This window comes from Strix aluco, chromosome 2 (genome assembly GCF_031877795.1).
Source record: "Strix aluco isolate bStrAlu1 chromosome 2, bStrAlu1.hap1, whole genome shotgun sequence".
NCBI lineage: Eukaryota > Metazoa > Chordata > Aves > Strigiformes > Strigidae > Strix > Strix aluco.
Genome location: NC_133932.1, coordinates 137,668,298 through 137,690,381, shown reverse-complemented (window position 1 = coordinate 137,690,381; position 22,084 = coordinate 137,668,298). Strand labels below are relative to the sequence as shown.

The 22,084-nt window shown below is 50.0% G+C and overlaps 1 protein-coding gene across 1 annotated transcript; it reads right to left on the bottom strand.

Annotated features, from left to right (window-relative positions):
• Nucleotides 1-1,430: 1,430 nt before the first annotated feature.
• On the bottom strand, nt 1,431-21,121 carry RRM1 (ribonucleotide reductase catalytic subunit M1). Its single transcript, XM_074816630.1, has 19 exons — nt 20,758-21,121; nt 19,657-19,745; nt 17,766-17,943; nt 17,172-17,272; nt 16,448-16,507; nt 15,125-15,164; nt 14,074-14,236; nt 13,345-13,486; nt 12,637-12,720; nt 11,915-12,076; nt 11,249-11,328; nt 10,202-10,403; nt 8,335-8,484; nt 7,251-7,472; nt 6,766-6,842; nt 5,823-5,958; nt 3,955-4,050; nt 2,969-3,157; nt 1,431-2,658 (listed from the first exon to the last, which is right to left on the bottom strand). Exons 1-19 carry the CDS (start codon nt 20,774-20,776, stop codon nt 2,470-2,472), a joined length of 2,379 nt encoding a protein of 792 aa, XP_074672731.1. The 5' UTR covers nt 20,777-21,121; the 3' UTR covers nt 1,431-2,469.
• Between the last annotated feature and the right edge of the window lie 963 nt (nt 21,122-22,084).

Sequence of the window (22,084 nt, the reverse complement as noted above, 5' to 3'; positions counted from 1 at the left end):
GCACCCAGAGCAGTGTGGGCAGCAGGGCGAGGGGGGGATTCTCCCCCTCTGCTCCACTCTGGGAGACCCCCCTGCAGTGCTGGGTCCAGCTCTGGGGGCACCAACAGCAGAAGGACACAGACCTGCCTGACCAGGGCCAGAGGAGGCCACCAAGATGCTCGGGGGGCTGGAGCACCCCCCTGTGAGGACAGGCTGAGAAGAGAAGGCTCCGGGGAGACCTTAGAGCGGCCTCCCAGGACTGAAAGGGGCTACAGGAAAGGGGGGAGGGACTTGTCATCAGGGGGGAGAGATAGGATGAGGGGGAACAGGTTTAAACTAAAAAAGGGGAGATTTAGATGAGATGTAAGGCAGAAATTGTTCCCTGTGAGGGTGGGGAGGCCCTGGCACAGGTTGCCCAGAGAAGCTGTGGCTGCCCCCTCCCTGGAAGGGTTCAAGGCCAGGTTGGACAGGGCTTTGGGCAACCTGGGCTAGTGGAAGGTGGCCCTGCCCAGGGCAGGGGGGTGGCACTGGATGGGCTTTGAGGTCCCTCCCAACCCAAACCCTCCCGTGGTTTCATGATCTGTGCTCTGCAGTCCAGGCAGTGAAGGGTGAGCACCAGGTGGGTGGGAGCAGGGCAGAGGAAAGGGCCCAGCACTGAATTTCTGCAGCAAACAAGGGAGGACAGACACACACAAGCATCGTAACTTCACTAAACCCACCTGTGAGGGTCTAACAGCAGCTCCTCAGCATCTCTGCCTCGAGCCCACACCTTTCCATGCACCTGTCAACAGCCTAACACAGCCCTTTTCAGTCCTCATGAACTCTCTGCCCAATCCCACAGGAGAGGCGAGCACGTTCTGCAAGAGGGATTCTGCTTCCCCAGCAGCCCTGCTCCAGCCCTTGCAGCTTCCCAACTTTCCAAAACTCCCTCAGAAGAGGATTTTTGTAGCCCAAAGGCCCTGTCCCCTCAATCTTCTTGGTGAAAGCTGCCAGAAGCAGTGATTAGACACGGCAATCTTAACTTGGAAGACACCTCCCCAGGTAGCTGCAGCGGCACCTTGTAAGAGCAACCAGAAGCAGAAGAAACAGGGCAAGTGCTGGATGTAAAATCAAGACACAAGAGTTCCAGCCTTACCCAGATTTGCCCTGTGAACACAGCAAACCTTTGCACACTACTGAAACACAGCCTTGGCATTACTTCAGCCCCTTCCACGTGTTTTGCTTAAGCCCAGACCTTCAAAACGACACAACAGCAGCCCCCCTGCTGAGTTAAGCACGGTTGCCCCAGCACACAGAGGTTTTCTGCTTATGTGCCTCATTTTACACGACACAAACCAGCAGATGGTTCTCTGGAAGGAACCGTGCACTGGGCTCGCAAACAAGGCCCCAGCCTCCAGCTGCTTCAATTCACTTTTAATCAAAAAAAAGTGTTCCCAAAGTACCACCACTCATTCCTTCAACATTCCACATTTTATTGAGTTTGGCTGGATTGAAGGGTTAGTTGTATGGTACATGAGTTCAATAAATATTTAAGAACTGGATGATGGAGCCCCATCACATTTGAGTAAGGAGTTAAGAACATAGAACAGTAAAAATGTATTTTTAAAAGATCAAATAACTAGCTGGGGTGGATAAATGCAACTCTTGGGGAAAAAAAAAAAGATGGTGTGTGCACTTCAGGTGGCTTTCCGGCCAAGGACAGCATGGAAGCCCATTACCAGAAAACTGATTGATAAATTAGAGCAGGTTTTTAGTACAGAATAAAATGCACTGCAGCATTTCCTGGTCTGAACTGAGAAGGAATATTTACCAAGGCTCTGCCCTGCCAGGCTGGGTGGAGAAGATGAACTCTCCAGGTAACAATGCACCTGCCATCAGTCTGCTCCCTTAAAAAGCTTTTTGGAAAGGGAGGAGGAGGGGACACAGTAGCAGTGGTGGGAGAAGGGTCTCACTGGCAGATGTGTGCAGACTCCAGCTTCCCAAGCTTAACAGAAATTGCTCCTTTGCTGTGACAGACAGCCCAGCGAGTGCACCACACACTTAGCCGAGGGATGATTTCCTGATGTCTTATCACAGCAAAGGAAAAGATACTAGTCAGGTCTGCTTCTTTCTCTGAAGACACGAGTAACAGTCGTTATTAAATGAAAAGAATTGCCTGAAGTCCCCAGACAGAGCTCTAAGGTAAGTGGCATTAGCACTGACCCTCTCTGCTCAGAAGTCCTGCCTACAGGGTTCAACGTAAGACCATTCAAGAGCACTTAAGTTTTCCAGAAGCCCAGCTACTAAAGCGATATACAAACTTGTTATGCACCCTACCATACCTGTGCACCAGCCCCAGCCGGCCGGGGAAGCTACAACCCCCACTGTGCCCCCCTCTGCTGCCGCAGTCCCAGCAAACCTCTACGTCCCAGAGTTAGACCGGGTGCTTCTATCTTCGGAGGACTCCAGCCGGGGTGGGGGAGGCTTTGCCGGCGCTGCGGGGGGGCTGCGTTAGGAGCCGCACATCATACACTCCTCCCGGTTCTCCAGGGAGCACACCATGGCTGCTTTGTTCCTCTCCTTCTCTTCCTCTTCCTTGGAGGCTTTCTCCCGCTCCCGGAGCTTCTCTTTGTTCAGGGTGAACTGGATGGGGTTGGCAGCTGGTTTTGTCCTTAGGTAGTACATGCCGGTCTTCAGACCCTGCAGAGCAGAAGCACGAGCGTTAAGAGCCGCGGGCTGGGCAAGCGGCACAGCCAAAGCGAGCCACCAAGGCCACCCCCTCCACTGCACTGGCTGCACGCTCGTGTCTAGTAGCCAGGATTAACGGAGCAATGCTACCCACATCCGCAGCTTTAGCGCTCCAGAGAGGCGTTCCCCTAGTAACAGCAGGTTTATGGAAGGAAACAGCCCTTTCCCCTTCCAAGAACGGGTGAGACCAACTTGTCAGGCCAGAAGGGAGCAGCCCCGTTGGCTCTGTGCTCTGAACGAGCCCCCGGCCCCGCGCACAGACCTGCTTCCAGCCGTAGAAGTGCATGCTGGTGAGTTTGCCGTAGTTGGGCTCAGCAATGTGGATGTTGAGAGACTGGCTCTGGTCGATGAAAGCGCCTCTGTCTGCTGCCATCCTGAGGATGGTTTTCTGGGAGATCTCCCACACTGTCTTGTAGAGCTGCTTCAGGTCATCGGGAATCTCGGGTATGTTCTGAAAGGCACAGGGAAAGTTTTGCTGTGCGGCGTAACCACTGACTGCCCAAATGTTGATATTTATAAAATCAAACGCTTCACCAACTGCTAAGACTTCAGCAATCCTGACTAGGACTAAGGCTTTTTGCAGCTGAACTCTGTCACTGAATCCAAGCATCTGAAAGCACCCAAGCACAAAGAAACCTGCTGAAACAGGACAGCTCCTTCAGGGGAATCTGAGAGAAAAAGCTGTTTGCAAACAGACCGTTACTGCTTCGCCCTAAAGAGTTGTGAGGTCTTACAAAAAGCAGTCCAGCAGCTAGTACCCCTTCGAGCTTCATGACGAGGGGGATGCGCTTTGCTAGTGTGCATGATGCCACGTGCAAGAGTTGCAGCAGCATTTCGAACTCCACAGCTTAAAGGATTCATCCCACACTGACTCTTCCACACGTAACTGCTGGATCTGGACGTCATACACTCAGCCCGCCCCAGGCTGACTCCCCACTACAAAACTACCCCTTGATAATCTTCATGATAAATGAGAACCCAAGCAATTTGCAGAACCTGCCTGAAGTAAAGCAGCCTGACTCGGTATTTGTTCCTGCAATAATTAGCAGCACGTTTCCACTGGGCTTCTCTGTCACATGGAAAGCTCCAGCAGGAGCAAATCACTGCCAAGATCAAACACGTGCCCCCACACTTCTAAGGGAAACGCCTCACGTCGCAGCTCTTCCTCCCCAGGCCAGCTGAGTCCCTCCCACACAGGGCAGCCCCCCAGGAACCCCTGCGCTGTTCTCCTGGTTTTCTCACGCGTACCTGGATAGAGCCATTGTGGGCGATGATTTGGTTTTTCATCTCCTCGTTCCACAGGCTCCTCTCTGTGAGATCTTTCAGCAGGTGGGGATTCACAACCTGTAAGGGTCAAAGGCCAAAGAATGAAAGCACTGTCCATACTCTGCTGAGCCAGGCGCCCTGCTCAAGGCAGACACAGCATCCTAGAGGAGGCAAATCCACCCCAAGGGGCGCAGGTTTTGAAATGGTTAAAGACGACCCTGCACAGCACTGACACGCTCTCACCCTTCAGTCAGAAACGACCAGGCTGGGCGCGAGCTTAAACCAACCCAACGGGGCACGTGTGAGATGCTGCTGGCCCCTGCAGACAACAGAGGGCTGGGCTGACGCCAGCCTGGGCCCGAACGAGCAGGACAGGAACGGCCGAATTCCTGGGCGTTACAAGTGAGAACGGGGAGTGTGTGGAACTCCCCTGCGTGAGGAATGCCAGAAGATGTGAAAGGGAGAGAGCGTGGCTTACCAGGGCCACTCACCACCACCTGAATTACTAAACATGGGTGTAAACAATCATCGAGATTGGGGTCAAAAGGGAAAGAACAAAATAGGTGCAGGCTGTTTATTTGGGAAGAAAAACCAGTGAAGTTTTGCTTGCTGGGACTGGGGGTACCTGTCCAGCAGCCCTACACAGAGGAGCAGGTAATAACCCTGTTGTTCTGACCCCACCACACATGCCTGATCTGACCCCACGGTCGGGGGAAATGGAGTGCTTTCTCCATTTATTTATGAGTCACTACAGTATTACTAGGACAAAATTTATCTTCCCTTCTCACGCACTCCACAGAAACCAAATCTGGTCAAAGAAACAGCGATCACATCCATATGTCAGTGACTTACTAACACGTCTCCTGAACACTGAGGGCTTGTATCCAAATAAACAGTTTCCATTTAATGACTATTTTCTCTAATGTAAAAGATGCTCTTCAGTTGTAAAACTTTTTTTAAAAATACATTGGTAACAACTTGCGTATCTACAAACCATTATGCAGCGTTAATGTTCTATGTCCAAGACAAAAAATAAAACCTATCAAAAATAAGAACAATCATTTCAGTGGTTTAAGCTTTAGCTGTAAAGGAGTGGATCATCAAAATCACTTTGGATAATCTTAGAAAAAAGGAAGCTGAAAACAAATGACAGCTCATGGATGCAAAAAGTGTTTACGGTTCCATCAAAGATTTCAGAGAATTAATAAACTGACACTTTGGCCTTAACTCAAGAACCATAACTCTTGAAATTTCTTACGTTTCTCTTTTTTATGCGCTTTTCCCTAAGGCAGCTATTCCCCTCGCCTCAGAGGGCTCTGCTAACTCCAGCCTCCAGAACTCAAATTGTTTCATACTCTTTCCTAAACCCCTCTGCATCTGAGCAGCTTTTACATGACCTCCTCCCATCTCTTAGCACTTCACACACAGCTGTTTCCTCAGGACTGGGCAGAGCAGCACCATGCTCTTCATCTTCCCTCAGTAATTTCCCTATTCCTCACTCATTTAACAGTTATTCCTGCAGGTCAGCCTACCTTATTTTCTTTCCCCCTTTTTGCCCTGTTGAGAAAAAAGTGTGTGTGTGGGGGGAAGTGATAGAGCAACTTGGTGTGTAGCTGACATTTAGCCAAGGTCAAACCACCACAAGGCCTCATGAAGGTTTTTTTCCAGACAAAAGCAGCACTTCTTCACAGTTTTGCATATTCCAGGGTAGGTGTTCCCCTCGGCGCTTCTGGCCTCCGACATAAACACCTGAACGAACCGAGTGTGGGGCCTCCACCTTCTTTCTTAGCAGTGAGAGTCATCAAAGAGGTGAAAACAGAAAAATTCTTTCCCACAGCTGCCTCGCTTACCTGAAACTCTCCCGAGAGAACTCTGCGTGTGTAGATGTTACTGGTGTAGGGCTCAATGGATTCGTTGTTGCCCAGGATCTGAGCTGTAGAAGCAGTTGGCATGGGAGAAAGGAGAAGGCTGTTTCTGACCCCGTATCTAGTGACAACAGTCATGAGTTAGAAAGCTTCAACCAAATGAGATGAGACAGAAGACCCAAGACTGCAGACGGTATAAACTGTGCTAAAGAGCCGAGAGGGCCCGTACAAGGAACGCTCAGCTCACGCGCTCAGAAATCCCACCTCCTCAGGGTCACCTGCAAACCCTCAGATTACCCGCAGTAAAAAAAGGGAAGCTACGCTAAACTTGTAACGTGGGTCAACACGGAAGCATAAATCAAGTCTTTGCTGGTTTTATCTTTAATCAGAGGCTTTCCCAAATTCTCCAGCCATGAGAAAGGGTGCAAATCTGTCAGGCACTCCACAGCACTTGGGCAAAACCAGAACGAGCAGCCCGTGAAGAGCCTGAGGCCCCTCCATACACAGACAGCAGACAGATTTACTAAATTTAAAAATCAAACCCACACAAATTGAGCAAGTTCATTACTGGCACTTCACGTTTTAACGATTCCTGCCTTCAGGATGTTCAAGGCTCCGCTGCTCTTCCCTGTCAGTGCCCGGCTGACTCTGCCTCACTCATCACTACATTTGTGTAACAGGAACACAAACCGTTCTGCTGATGCATCCAAGGTGAAATAAGAGCTGGAGTCAGGGGGGTGGCTGCCCTCTGGCTTGTAAGAAGAAAAAGGAAAGCAAGCCATCCGCAAAACACTCTTAAAGAAAGATTTACTGGGGGGGGGGGGGAAACACATAGGGCCATTTTTCACACTCATGCCGTATCTTTTTAGTCACTCAGAACACACCGAGTGTATTTCACATCTAATACAAACCGTGCAAGACTACTCACTTAGCAATCTTCTCCTTTAAAGCCTTCCAGTCCCAAAGCTCGGACGGGGTGACATTCCACATGTCGTACTGGAGAACCTGAAGAACACAGGCGTAGTCCAAATTAGACAGGGAGCTCTTTTCTCCGCATTTTATAGATCACATTGCAAATTGACCTGTTATTCCTGTTGACTGTTCTCTACAATTCAGCCTCAGCGAAGCTCCCGCATCATGATCTCACAAATCTTTTAACTGCGCTAAAGGGGACAGCCAGCACAGGCCAGTCTTGCTTTTCTTCTGTTACTCCCTGCACCTCAGTTTAACTTATGCTTTTCTTACTGTGCTTAAGAAGCCAAATGATGGAGGAAAACTCCAGCACCATTTGTGCTGCAGCAACACCATCAGCCTGAGGTGTTCCAGTCACACCTCTCCTTCTGTAGCAAGGACCAGGCACGGTCGCACCATCTGCTCCCCGCAGCGCTGGCACAGGACAGCTCCTGTACTTACTCCTTTGCTGACCGGAGACCCCTCATAGGTTTCGTACGGCCCCTGCTCCTTGGCGAGTTCACAGCTGGCTTCCAGAGCACCGTAATAAATGGTCTCAAAGATCTGCTGGTTCAAGCGCTGGGCCTCGGGACTTTCAAAGGGGTATCGCATCAGGATGAAAGCGTCCGCCAGGCCCTGCACGCCAATGCCGATGGGACGGTGGCGCCTGTTGGAGCGTTCAGCCTGCATTCAAGCAGAGAATAATCACCTTTAGCAGAACTACATCGAATCAAAATAAATAAGGTTGGAAAGGACCCCTGCGAGGAATTTCCATCCGTACCACTGGGCCAACCACTGTGCTGCAACTACCCCCCCTTCCAATTCTGCCACCTTCCCCACCGTTTGCTGCTCGGTGGGGCAGGGATTCTGTGATTTGAGGACCCAGATGAAGTTAGTTAGAAGCAATCACTGATTGTAATTGCTCAACCTGACACACAGAGGGAGCCATGATTTAAAAATGAACACTAAGCATCATCTTAAAAAGAAAAAAAAAAAAGACCAGGCCTGTGAAGACATTTAAAAACTCACGCATTCAAATTGTGCATGCTAGAAAAATCTGATCCTCATCAGCTTTGGGTTCACACTTTGGGCATGTGCTCATTTCCTCCTCCAGCACCCAGCTCCGCTGCTTCCCTTTCTGTGTTCTCGCAATGCAACAAACCCTGCTGCCATTCCTCCTCAGCAACCACCAACCCCCCTCCCGCTTTCCCTCCGGAAAGCAGTCCACGCACCCTCCCCAAAACGCCTAAAACCAACAAGCATGAGTGACTCCTCCCTGGAATGTCTCCAGGATCCTTCTCTCTGTCCCACTTGCCACTCTGTTCCTAGTGCTGTTCTGTGCTTTGTGGAAATCCTCACGCAGGAAAAAATTCCAGCTGCAGAGCCATCTCCAGGGGAGGCTTTTTCTACAACTGCTTCACGAAGGAACCGTTCTGGGTTGAGGCTCAAGAAGCCCCTAACAACGAGTCACATCTGCAAACAGGTAGTTAAGGGAACTCCCAACTCTCTCAGCGCGCCCACAGCCCCACACCAACGTGGCGCTCACCTCTGGCACGGGGTAGTAGTTAATATCAATGATTTTGTTCAGGTTTCGGACAATAACTTTGGTGACTTCGGCTAGCTTCTTGAAATCGTAGGTGTGCTCTGGAGTGACGTACATGTTCAGGGCTATAGAAGCCAAATTACAAACCGCAACCTGTGGGGGAAACACAGGGAAAGCAGGCACGCCAGGACAGCCCAGCCAAACCCCCCCAGCCTCAGCGCCACAGCACGCTCTCTGTCCAAACTATATGGAAACCAAGGATCAAGCAACCTGCAAGGCTGGAAAAACGCATTTGTCATTGCTATGCCATGAGCTAATTGACAAGCAGCTGGACATGAGCCAGCAGTGTGCCCAGGTGGCCAAGAAAGCCAACGGCATCCTGGCTTGGATCAGCAATAGTGTGACCAGCAGAAGCAGGGAGGTGACAGTCCCCCTGTGCTCTGCACTGGTGAGGCCACACCTGGAGGGTTGTGTCCAGTTTTGGGCACCTCAATACCAGAGAGATCTCGAGGGGCTGGAGCGAGTGCAGAGGAGGGCAACGAGGCTGGGGAAGGGCCTGGAGAATAAATCCTGTGAGGAGAGATTGAAGGAGCTGGGACTGTTCAGTGTGAGGAGGAGAAGGTGAGGGGAGACCTCATCACTCTCTACAGCTCCCTGAAAGGACGTTGTAGAGAGGTTGGTGCTGGTCTCTTCTCCCAGGGAATTAGTGACAGAACAAGAGGGAACGGCTTTAAACTGCAACAGGGGAGGTTCAGACTGGGCATGAGGAAAAAATGTTTCCCAGCAAGAGTGGTCAGAGAGTGGAATAGGCTGCCCAGGGAGGGGGTGGAGTCCCCATCCCTGGGTGTGTTTAAGGGCCGTTTGGATGAGCTGTTGGGGGATGTGGGGTAGGGGAGAACTTTGTAGAGTCGGGCTGAGGGTTGGACTCGATGATCCCGAGGGGCTTTTCCAACCTGAATGATTCTGTGATTCTGAACTGTCAAAAGGGTAACAACAGTTCAAAAAGCTTCAGTAGAAATCAGTATTACCACAAAAAATTCAGTTCTCTGGCCCGGTCAATCCTATTGCCTGCAAGCCACCCTTACATAAAATAAGCCTAACTGTTTCTTGTGTTGCCAGAACCAGCAGCTGATCTCAAGGAGATCCAGGCTGTATTAGGGCATTTTCTTGGTCATTTTTTAACACTAGCATTATTTCCAACCCCAGGAGAATTGAAAGAAGTCAGCTAAGATTTCTTGTGTGGCGCAGGCAGGTAGGCTGGCTCTCCACCTCTTCGAGGCTACGCAGGATTTTACGAACATGCCAAAGCATGTGAGCTAAAGAACAACTGGCTCAGGCAGCAGGAACAGATATGTTCAGTTACAACAGCCTCAGGAGCTTTCCCGCACTAGAAATCCCCCCTGCTCTGCTGGCACTAACTCATTTCTATGTCCTTCCTTCACCTTTGTTGGCAATGCTGCGGCCCAAACATCGCACAACCTTGGAGCAGCAAGATTAGGGTAGTACATGGGGAACTCAGAGGGAATTGTTACTGAGATGTAAGTCTGGGGGTAAGAGAGGTATGGTTTTACTAAATCATTCGCCGAAGAGACGCTTACGTCAGCTACCAGCCAGGCAAAGAGCTCGTTTCTCCCTCAGGCTCTCAGAGGTTCGCTTTGAGGGGTATCTTGTTTTATACCAAACCCTCCACAGGAGTTGGAAGGGTTGGGAAAACCCACATACAGAGTCAGTGGACTCGGGTCAAAACATCCCCAGAATTTTCTTGGCTCCCCATTCCCTTCCCCAGCCAACAGTCAGGCACATTCTAGAAGGCTGTCAGAGGAGCAGTCACAGCTTTCCTAAATGCTGCGGGTTCCTATTCTCCACCTACCTCATCTTTGCTGGTGTACTCCACTATTTCTGTGCACAGGTTGCTGCATTTGATGGTCCCCAAGTTCTGCTGGTTGCTCTTCCGGTTGCAAGAGTCCTTGTAGAGCATGTAGGGTGTGCCAGTCTCCGTCTGAGACTCAATGATAGCGTACCAGAGCTGCTGGGCCTTCACCACTCTGCGGACGCGGCCTTGCTTCTCATAACTGCAACAGAGCACACGCTGCTTAGGAATTCCCAGGGAAAGACAAGCATTTTTAACACTTTTTTTAACCTTTTTTTACCTCATGGCCCTCTCCAACTCCCTGAAAGGAGGGTGCAGAGAGGGGGGATGAGTCTCTTGAGCCAAGGAACCAGCGGCAGGCCAAGAGGGAATGGCCTCAAGCTGCGCCAGGGCAGGGTCAGACTGGCTCTTAGGAAGGATTTCTTTGCAGAAGGGGTTGTTGGGCGTTGGAATGGGCTGCCCAGGGCAGGGGGGGAGTCCCCATCCCTGGAGGGGTTGAAGAGTCGGGCTGACCCAGCACTGAGGGATCTGGTGGAGTTGGGAACGGTCAGGGTGAGGTTCATGGTTGGACTGGAGGAGCTTCAAGGGCTTTTCCAACCAGATGATTCTGGGATTCTGTGAACACAACATCAGGTTCCCAGGCAGGCAAGACCCTGTTCACTTCTGACCTGTGTGAACTCTGAACTAGCCAGGAGAGGCTTAACAGCAGGGTATCAAGACTGTCCTTGTCCAAAGGAAATAGAAATTTTTCCCTACAAGATCCTACACAACCTGTTCAGAACAAACCCATTGACCACTTTAAGCAGGGGATCACTTCAGAATTTCCCTCTAACAAGCTAAAACAATCATTCCTACATACTTCTGTCTTGAGCAGGTCCCAGCTTGAAGCAGACATCCCCATCTTTGCCCTCTTACCAGTCTGATAACAGAACTCACTGACCACTGACCAGCCAACACCACAAACCTGTGCTTTGGCACCGGGATATCACACAAGGGCAGTTCTGGGAGTGGGTGACCACTCCTTAAAAGCCTGTTTGCTTTTCTTACCTCTCATACAGTTTCTCAAATTCCTCTCCCCAGACCTCATCTAGGCCAGGACACTCATTCGGACACATTAGGGACCAGTCCTGTAAGAAAGAAAAAATATTCACAGAAAATCTTCAGGCACCCTGTTAATTAAAGGCATTCAACTCCATCAGCAGATCCTGCTGTGAACAGGAACATGTCAACTACAATTTCCATCCCGAAAAACCCGGAACCAACTCTGCCAGCAGCCACGGGGAAGGTGTTTGTCAGACTAGCCAGATTTATTTAAAAATTAATTATATGAATATTTATGACCAAACTGCAGCCCTGAAATGATTGGCTGTCAAGATATAACCCATCTGAAAGCAAATACAAGCAGTCCTATGAAGATCAATTTACTGAGAAGATTTTGATGCTTTAAGGAAACTCCAGAGCAAAAGTTTAGCATTAACAGCACAAGCACAAAAGTCATGGGCTGCAATATTAAGCACTGAAGCAACATATCCCACTGGAGTGCTCCAGCTCCACTCTCTGCCTGCACAGCCTGGCTCTCAAAGAAGATGCAGCAGCTCCTTCAGGCAGTTCCTTCACTGACAGGACAGCTCTGCAGCCCTTCACCAACTCCTCCCAGCACTGGGCCCTGGTTCTCCACTCACACCCTTCTTCTGCACCAATCAAGCTTCCTACCTGGTTGGTTTCAACTCGCTTCATGAAGAGATCAGGAATCCAGAGGGCAAAGAAAAGGTCTCTGGCTCGCTGCTCTTCTTTCCCAGTGTTCTTCTTTAAGTCAAGAAACTCAAAGATGTCCAAATGCCACGGCTCCAGGTAGATGGCAAAAGCCCCGGGTCTCTGAAACATAAAACATAGCCAAGATCAGAACAAACCACCCTTGAAAACAAGATCTCCTGCACTGCTCCCGAGTGCACACAATATCTCGTTACGGCTATTCAATATGCTTTTTTGCATTATTCTTGCTCTCGGTTACTGGAACCGGGCCATGTTACTAGTTCCGGATTGTCAATAAACATGATTTAGTACCAAAATTATATTTCCTCTGTGTAAACAGGAGCTTGACAAATCTCTGATTTACTTATTGTGTCACTGAGCTCTGGACTATGTGAAGACAAAGGATCCAGAAGCTTCCTACAGTCTTATACCTTAATTCACTATAGGGCATTCAAGGAGCGACTAATAACCAGGGCCAGAGGCTGCTCTAACGTGCATGTCCTGCAGCAGCCTGAAGACATGACCTGATGCACAGTGAAAGGGGAACACCAGGATATCAACCAGAAGGGGGGAAAATGCCTTATTTTAATCATGTGTCACTGGGTCAGTCTTTCAGAGATGTGGAACCTCTCCCTCTGACCCGGGGTCCCCTTCATGACCCCCATTTAACGGAAAGACAGTACCTTGTTTCCGCCTTGATCCACGTAACGGGCAGTGTTGTTGTAGACCCTCAGCATCGGAACAAGCCCATTGGAATTTCCGTTTGTCTGCAGAGGCACAGGAAAACCATCAATACTGAAAAGCAACCACCTGGAGAGATGGGCCTACATTTGCCTTATGCCTGCAGAACTCCTGTGCTGAAGCAGGAGGAACCCACCACCCCAAACAGTTACTTGGTAGCCCCGTCCCCCTCTGGGTTTTTTTTAAATAGACAAAAATGTATCTATCAGCTACGGGTCCCCGAGTTACCTCCTAACTTTTCCTCTGTGTTATGTGACCCACAGGCTTGCAGAGGTTATAAACACTGTGACAAGAAAAGCAAACGCACCCCCACAGCGATCCTGAGCAGTCAGACACCCAAAGAGGGAAAGGGCTCCCGCAGGAGTCTCTGAGCACGTTCCCAGGCTGCTAACCTAACCAAGTTGGAATTGTCTCATCAAACAGTGGAGTAAGATCCTCTTTTTGGAAGAACGTCTATTAAGAAGCCAAAACACCACGGGAAACCAAGCTTTTTGCCTTAGAGGCTACTGCGAAGGGAAGGACTACTGAGCTAGGCTGACTGCTGTCTCGAACTGAGTCAGTAGAAGCCGCATTGATTTGGCAACTGAAATACAGACATTTCCTGAAGTCAGGAGGTTAACCTCTGCTGGGAACACCAGCTGCACTCTCACCCCAGCAATGTAGCTGCCCGTGGCTCGGATACAGCTCACAGCAAGGCCAATCCCACCAGCAGACTTGGAGATCAGCGCACACTGCTTGAGAGTGTCGTAGATGCCCTCAATGCTGTCATCCTTCATGCACAGCAGGAAACAGCTAAAGAAAGCAAATAGCTTTATCATACAAAGAGTAAACCAAAAAAAAAGTCAAGAAGTATTTCACCAGGGCTGCAGAAAAACAAGGGTAAACACTGACTCTTTAACATGCTACACAAAGCAAATAAATGAAGCAAAACCACAGCTTGCAAAGTGGAATAAAGGATACTTTTGGAAAACATCACCAGCAATAGTTGTATTACTGTTACCTGGGTTAGCAAAGCAAAACGTTTTTTACATCCTATCAGTTACGCTTGCTACTTGTAGCATGTTTTAGGAAACAATTACCAGGATTCATTTTGTAATCCATAGGAGACCACGCACATAAGTAACTTCTAAATAAAATTCAGCCATGTAAACACTTCCATTAGCTTCAGAAGCTTACAGAAACCTGGGTATTCTTCCACCAAGACTACACTAGGTACCAGGTTAAATTTGACAGCAGTTTCTCAAAACTTCCTAAACCAATCACAGAAACACAGCTACTACTTTTAGAAGTTGTGAAAGCATCTCATTTGAACAGACCCGATCTCCAAAACTTTATCTTCATCCAGTTCTGCACTGAGTGAACTTGAAAGCCAAAGGTACCTGGAGAGCTGAGGCCGGTTGGTGCCTGCGTTGAAGAGCGTGGGGGAGGCGTGGGTAAACCACCTCTCAGAGAGCAGATTGTAGGTTTCAATGGCAGCATCGATGTCGTCTTTGTGGATCCCCACCGACACCCTCATCAGCATGTGCTGAGGACGCTCAGCAACTAAACGTGAAAAGCAAAGGAGAGAAGAGAATGTCAGTATGACACGACTGGCACAGACGGACGTAGGGGTCGGAGCAGCGAGCTACAAACAACGTGCAAACTGAGAGCCACAGAATAATTCAGGTTGGAAGGAACTTCAAGAGGTCTCCAGTCCAATCTCCCGCTCAAAGAAGAGTCAGCTAAGAGAATCACACCAGTTTGCTCAGGACTTTATCCAGTCAGGTTTTGAAAAAACTCCAGGACGGGGACTGCAAAACCCCTCTCAACAACCTGCTCCAGCACTCGACTGTCTCGGGGGGGGAAAAAAAACCCAAACCCACCTGTATGGACCACTAAAATCCAGTTAAACATCCAATCCAGGTCTATTATTTTACAACGAAGCTCTCACCCTTCGGGTGTCCAAGGATTGTCATGCTAAGGGCCTGCAGTAACTGGCCCTGGCAGCAGAGCAGCTCTTTCAACTTAACTCTATTAAAAAGTGCTTAGCACTGGGGAACAAGTTATCAGCTGTACAGGAACTTCTTCATCTCCTAAATCCCAAAGAGGCAGCTTTCAAAGTACTGGGGCACTCAGGCAGGTGAAGCACAATTGTCAGGTCACACTGCTGTTACCCGGATGCCCATGTAAACTCGTTACAGCGCTGCTCTTCAACGAGCACACCGCTGCCACCAAAACAATGCCAGACCCTTAGCCTACAAAAAGAAGCTGTGCATGCCCAGAGAACACCTACTGCAAAGGTTCTGCTAGTTTTTAAAACCAGTACACAGTGCTTTCACTGGAGTGCTTCATGGAAAGCTACGGGGTAGCCACTTTGCCCCCTCAACGCCTGCTCTGAGCTACGGTCTTGGCTTTTAAGTAATACCTTAGGTTGATACAGACAGTTCATACCTTTTGAGTTGATTTTCAGCAAGTAGGAGCGTTCTAGAGTCTTTAAAAAAAAGAGAATGCAGTTTAGTAGACATGCAGATTTCAGTTTTTTTAAAAAATCAGCTCTGAATTCAAGCATCTTCATGCTCCTCATCCCAGGCTTTGGTAGAAGCCCCAACCCTGCACTCCACTCCTCCTCTCAGTAATGGCACCGGGTATTAGGTGACTAATGACTATAAAAACCAGAAGTCCACTGTAAGATTCCCACACTGAGGACTCTACGCTTTGCACTACGGAGCGGTGGCGGAGCCGGCAGCCGCAAGGTTCAGCGCTGCCTCTCAGCCCCCGGTGAGTTACGGCTAGAAGCCAAGGGAGTGCTTGTTCCCCACAACCCCACCCCTCCTTAAAAAATTGCCAGTTTTACCAGGAAAACGCTTTCCAGACAACCTGCATCACAGGCTGCCGTGCTGGGTGTTGAACGCACAAATGACAGACGGGGCAAGATGCCTTTTAAGCTTGTGCCCGATGGTTTGCAGCAGTAATTACAGGAGGGGATGTCAGGAATTGCACATTTATACGCATATAGAAACACCCCCTCCCTTCATGGTCCCCTCTTTCCATCCTGGCCTGTTTCTGCAGCTGCTCTGCTCTTTACACACTAGTTGTTTCCTCACTGCAGACTCCTTCCCCCAGACCAGAAGGCGCCGTATCAGGTGTGCCGATACTCCAGAGCCCCCCAGATCTCTCCGAGATTCACAAGAACCATCAGAAGCACCCAGTGCTGTGGAACAGTGAAATTCTCTCCAGCTCGCCCCTCCGGGGAGCCCACTGCGTCACACCTGAAAACAACCCAGCAAAGAACAGCACGGGCAGCAGGACCAGATGGTGGGGGCTCAGGAGACGGGACTGGTTGTGGGGGAGATGTTCCAGCAGCACGGAAGACGGCAAACGCGTGGGATGACACACTGAGAACAACTGTTACACGAAACTAGGGGGAAAACCAAAACTGCCTTTTTTGGTTTATTAAGAATCAGATTTGTTTCCTTGAGGAATGGCACAAGCTGGGAAGCTTTCAGCAACACGCAGTGCTGTCCGCTGCAAAACAGTTAGAGCCCAACAGCTAAAATACTGTAGCAGCCATGGGTACACAATGAAGCCAAGAAGAAAGTACATAATTCAGCCAGCCAACAGCTTTATGCAGATACCCTTAGTTCTTCACAAACCCTCTGATGTCCCACCTACTCCAGTGCCCTCCTTGCCCAAAGCTAGGTGACTCTGCAGGTATTCCCATCCTTCCCAAAAGAACAACATCAAAACAGCAGTCTTCATTATCATGCTTTTTACCTTAAAACCAAAATAGTTGTAGGAGAAGTCTCTGTCATAGATAATGGCAGAATTCAGGCGCTGAGAGGAAATAATAGAGAGAAAAATTTACATTTACAACTAGCTTTTTCTTGCCTCACCTTAAGGTATAACAGTGCCATCATTGTTTGCCATTTCTGGCCTCAAAGCTCCAGTGAAACAGATAGCAGGATCAGAGGACTAAAGTAGGGAGGAGCGCTTAGCTTGAAACAAGAAATGCACAGTTTTAACATTTTTTTTTTTCCACGTACAATGCACAATTGCTGGCTACATTTTACTGAAGTCTAATCAGATGCTAAGAAACACAAGATAGAATCAAAACACAAATGTGACTTTCCCGTAAGAACACAGACCTGGAGCAACTTGAAATCAGAAACCAAACCTCACCTCTCCCTTCTGTGCACACAAAACAGATTGCTACATCAAAAGGTACTTTTTCGCCAATTAATTAGTGCTGCTGATCACGACTATGAGGACATCCAGGAAAATAGATTCTGTTACAGAAACAACCTTACATGAAGGAAATTCCTGCATCCTCTCTTTTAAACTCTCCAGAACAGAGCAGTTATCACCTGCACTGGTTTCTGCATTGGCTTTTTGTCCTAAAACTAATATGGCTTGCCTAAAAGTAAGAAAAACTAATTATCTGGACTAGTTTGCTGAATTTTTAAAACTTATAAGTGGAAAAAAAAAAAAAGTTACGTACATCTTTGTTGGCCAAAACTATGTCTAGAGTTTCTTTGGAGATCATTGGCGAGTGCTTCCCATTGTGAGGGTTTACGTACTTGTAGAGATCATCCATCACATCTGCAACAGAAAGGTGTTCAGACAGGACATCCACAGACCCGCACACGCATCATCAGCCCTTTGTTTCCAAGGATTTCACAGGCAGGACTGCTCAGCCTCTGAAATAACCCCCTCCAGCTCTACAAACGTACAACTTCTCTTCTAACTGCTCAGTACTATTACTAGTCTGTTAACCTTAAAAATGCACTTCTCTTACAGCGTTTCTGAACAGAATTTATAAGACATAATAAATGGGAAAGAAACTGGGTGCAACCTAATTTCAGTCAGTTCCATTTTTCATCAGTCTATTTATACAGATACTTTTCACAAACCAGGCAATTCAATTTTTCTTGTGACATGCCTAAAACTCACGGTTTTCATCTCCATGGCATTTTTAGTTAGCCTGGGTACTTAGTAACTTCTGCTTAAGAAAGAGATTTCCATATTTATATCCTCTAAAACTCCTACTCCCTTTCTGACTAACTGCTACTCAGGTGCCCCCAGAGAGACTCACCACTGAACACTTTCTTTGTTTCTTTGTGCAGGTTGGACACGGCAATCCTCGCTGCCAGGATAGCGTAGTCAGGGTGCTTGGTGGTCAGGGTTGCGGCCGTCTCGGCTGCCAGCGTGTCCAGTTCCACCGTCGTGACACCACTGTACAGCCCCTGAATCACTTTCATGGTGATCTGGGCCTGAACAAGGAAAATTCTGGAGGTTAGCTACCTGTTGTCAGGGAAAAGAAAATCTGGTGTTTTGGCCATTTAAGACGTAAGATATGCTTCACTATAAACAGTACCATCCGCTCTGTTTGAATAGAAAAGCAAATTAAAATGCCAAACCCTCTTGGTGAAGTACTGACTCCTAAAATTTTAAATACTGGGGCAGAAGGGAGAGCGAAGAAAGCAGAAACCGTCAATCTGGAATCATTGGCAGTTTCTTCTCTGCAGACACTTTCCTAAAGTAGCAGCCAAGTTCATAGGGAGAAAAGGCAGATTAAAACAGCACTCGCTTGGAAGTTTTGAAACTCCAAAGGAAGCTTGTCTGTATAAATGCCCGATGGGACATGGAAGTGCTACACTTAAAATTATTTCATGACAAGAGAAAAAATCCCCAACCCTGGAAGGGCTTTTGCTTCATGGTTTAACCTAATCTTCACCTGACGGCTGGGACCTTTCATGGGAGAAGACTTGCATCTACCATCTCTAAAGTATTTTCTGCTTTCCTCTCAAGCTGATCACTACAAGAAAGGACATATTCTGCACTGGAGAGGTCTGACCTAATGTGGTAACTCCCAAATACACTGAAGTGCCCACAGTCTCACAAAACCAGGACATGTAATTTTCAAACCTTACTCTCTGAAAGTAAGCACGTCAGGTTAAGGATTTTTAGTACTGGCTTGTGAAGCATCTGGCACAAGAAGATCCAAGTCCAAAAGGAGAAACTCCATTCCAGGAAGAGAGATGTCACACACTACTGCAGAATAAATAAGAATGCAGTGCTCCATGTAAGATTTGCTTCATTATTGAGACAGCGTTAAGAGACAGGAAGAGTAGGAATCTTGCTTTTGTCCTAATCATCATCACCCTGTGTGACTGAGATCAAGTCAGTACACTTTGTGTTTCAGTAACCAAGTCACCAATGCTCCTCCTGCTCTCTAGCTATGGCTGAAGAGCACTACTCTGGGATGGAATGAACGTCAAATAATTTACAGGTGCAATTTAAGACAGAAAATCAGATCATTAGATCTTTGAGACGGGAAGAGCCTAAGTTGGCAACACCAAATGAACAGACTGGGTCTGCACATCTGCACAGAAATCTCAGAGAGATCAACGGATCCACGAGGGAGTCATCCTCAGCACAGGCTGTGGACGGAGAAGCTTACAAGAGTGGGATCAACAGGCACTCAAAATCCTACGCAGCTCGAAAAAACAAAGTAGGGATAATATAACGACAGGGGGGTTCTGTCAGACAGAAAGGGCACCTTGCTTTATTAAGAGAGGTTCAAGAGCTCCTCTCCACATAGCATTGCTCAAGCTTTGCAGATTGAAATTGAGAGCAATCTGCCAAACCCAAAATATACAAATTGGAGCAACAAACGGCTCTTCTTTTAAGCACAAGAAGCTCAATCGCTTCAGCAGTGTTTTGAGGTAAAAGTAATTTACAATAGATTGATTTTTCCCCCACCGCAGTCTCCGACTCTGTACCTGTGAAGCACAAAACCTCAGGACCCCACTAGAAGCAGCTCGTTACGAATGCATTTGCAAGAGCTCCTGCACAGGCCGCCATGCTTGGCTTTGGCCAAGGTGAGTAACCGGGTACCACCGGCTCATCGTCGCTGGCTTTCAGCGGAGATCAAAACAAGGGGCAGGGACCAGGACAGCAGGAAAAAGGACAAAAAGACTCACGGGATCGACAAAGTCGGCGTTGAGCCCGTAGCAGAGCTTCTGGATGCGCGACGTGATCTTGTCAAACATGACACGCTCTTGGCGTCCATCTGGGGGGGAAGAGGTGACTGTCACAACAGCTCCCGTTACCATAAAGAAGCAGTTCAGCGCAGTATCCTCCCACCCCCACCTCGCGCAAGGAGCCAGCCCTCTTTTGGGGCAACTTGGGGCGGGAATCACCAAAGACAACCTGTTCAGGCCCAAAAAGAGAGGCTATCCCTCCACCCCGGCACGTTCCTGCTGCAGACGATCTACTACACGTGGGATCCCTCCCTCTGAGGCGCAGGTCTTGGTACAGTGAAGAAAACTGGGGAGCCCACACCCCTTCAAGGGGGGCACGAGCACCCACTACAGGGCCAGGAAATTCCCACTCTGCTACACCTAAAACTTTGCATAAACCCAGTTCTCAGGACGACCACTGCAGAGATGGGGAACCCAGCTGAGGGCCACGCACCCCCCCCAGAAGGCTGGGGGTCCCTGCTCTGGCCAAGCACTCAAGGTGTGGGGACCAAGTCCAAAGCTCATTGCCATTGGGGGGGCAGGGGGGGGTCTCATCCGTCACTCTTGATGTCATGGGGGGAGCGCACTCACTCCAGGGACCCCCCCCCCCGTGCAGACAGGGTGCAATCCCCTCACACTCGGTGCCATGTAAGCTGCCCCCAAAGCAGAGGGGATCCCATGCTTCCACATAAAGCAGAGGGGGTCCTGTCCACCCACACTCAGTGCCATGAGAGGGGTCCCCCCAAAGCAGAGGGGATCCCATCCTTCCACATAAAGCAGGGGGGGTCCCGTCCCACCACACTCAGTGCCATGAGAGGGGACACCCCCCCAACCAAAGCAGAGGGGGTCCCGTCCCCTCACACCAGGTGCCATGAGAGGGCCCCCCCACACACACACAAAGCAGAGGGACTGACCCCATCCCCCCACACTCGGTGCCATGAGAAGGGACGGCCCCCCCCACCCCCCCCACCCCCCCCTTCCCCCCGAGGAGAGATGCGGCCCCGTGCCCTCCCCCGCGGTGCCGAGGGAAGCCCCGTGCGGCGGCGGAGAGCCCTCCCTCACCCCGCTTGACGACGTGCATGGCGGCGGTCGGCGTCCCGGCGCGCGGGTCTCTCAACGGCTGCTCAGCGCCAAGCGCGGTCTAAGCGCTTCCCGCTCCCGCCAACTGCGCTGACCCCGCGGCGCCGCCGTAGCGCTCCACCCCTCCGGCGGAGGCTGCGGGCGACATCTTGCCTCCGGGCACAGCCGCCTTCTTTGCCCTCTTCCCCCACCGCCACAACTTCAGCGCTGCCTTTCACCGTTAGCGGAGACTCGCCCCTTCCTCCATCCCCACCCTTCCCTCCTTCTCCTCCCGGGAAACACCAGCCCGCCAGGGAAGACCACGCCGCTTGCCCGCTTCCAAGATGGCGGCCGCCCGGGAAGGAGGCGGTGGGACGGGAAAGGGCGGGTCAGGCCGGCGCCAGGGCGCGCCGTACGGAGCCCGCGAAGGGACAAAACGCCCCCGTCCCGCGAGAAGCAGGAGAACAATGGCGATTCCAGTTGTACTAAAGCGAGACCCAGACATAAAACTTGATGCGATCCTCCAAACGAGAGGCGGCCCCACGGCTCCCTTTCTGCCCTTGCCCCACACAGAATGCCAGGCCCCTGGGGCAGAGGCCCGTACAGGCATGGCAGTCTGTGCACTGACATGGCGCCCAGCCCAGGCCCTGCTGTGAGGGGGCTGGGGCAGGGGATGGGAGGGGAGCTGGCACCCCGTGAAGTGAAAGGCCCCCAGGGGACACAGAACCCCTGGAGGGCTCTGAAGGCCAGGACCGGGGGACACTGAGGGTGCCCCAGCTGAGGGTGACATGATGGGCACACGTCCTGCCACAAAGACCTTCTGGGATCTCAAACGAGCCCATGATTGCCATTAAAACATCAGGACAGACAGGAAGGTGAGACCCATCCCTGCCCACGTAGGCAACCACCGTCTCCTTCTGCAGTGCTTGTTCCTCACAGAGGCAGGGAAAAGTCTGGGACTCCAGACAGGGCTCACAGGCAGCGGCACTCAAAGCACCGCTGACATTTAGGCGCATAATCCAACCCAAAACATCAGTAGTTCCTCTGCTAACCTGCTCTGAATGTCTTGGAAACCAGCAGCCGATCAGCAGCTGTGGCACTTGTGAGTCTGAAATGGCGTGATAATATCTTGTGTTTATCGTTTACAGCATCTTCCTTTTCTGCACAGAGCCTGTGAAGTGCCTCTCCCCGCCACCCAGGAGCACCCTACCCACAGGGGACAATGCTGAGCAGCTTCATACCACGAGGCCTCACCTCTGCGAGTGGGAAACGGGAAGCTGAGGTGAATACAGCACCGCAACGGAAACTTCAGGTTTTGCACTGTGAGCCT

Coding starts and splice junctions, on each gene's coding strand:
- RRM1 (XM_074816630.1), bottom strand. Junction 10,404..11,248: donor TTTGAGAAACTGTATGAGAG/GTAAGAAAAGCA, acceptor GCTCTGTTGCAG/TTATGAGAAGCAAGGCCGCG. Junction 4,051..5,822: donor TTCTCTCGGGAGAGTTTCAG/GTAAGCGAGGCA, acceptor TGACCCTTACAG/GTTGTGAATCCCCACCTGCT.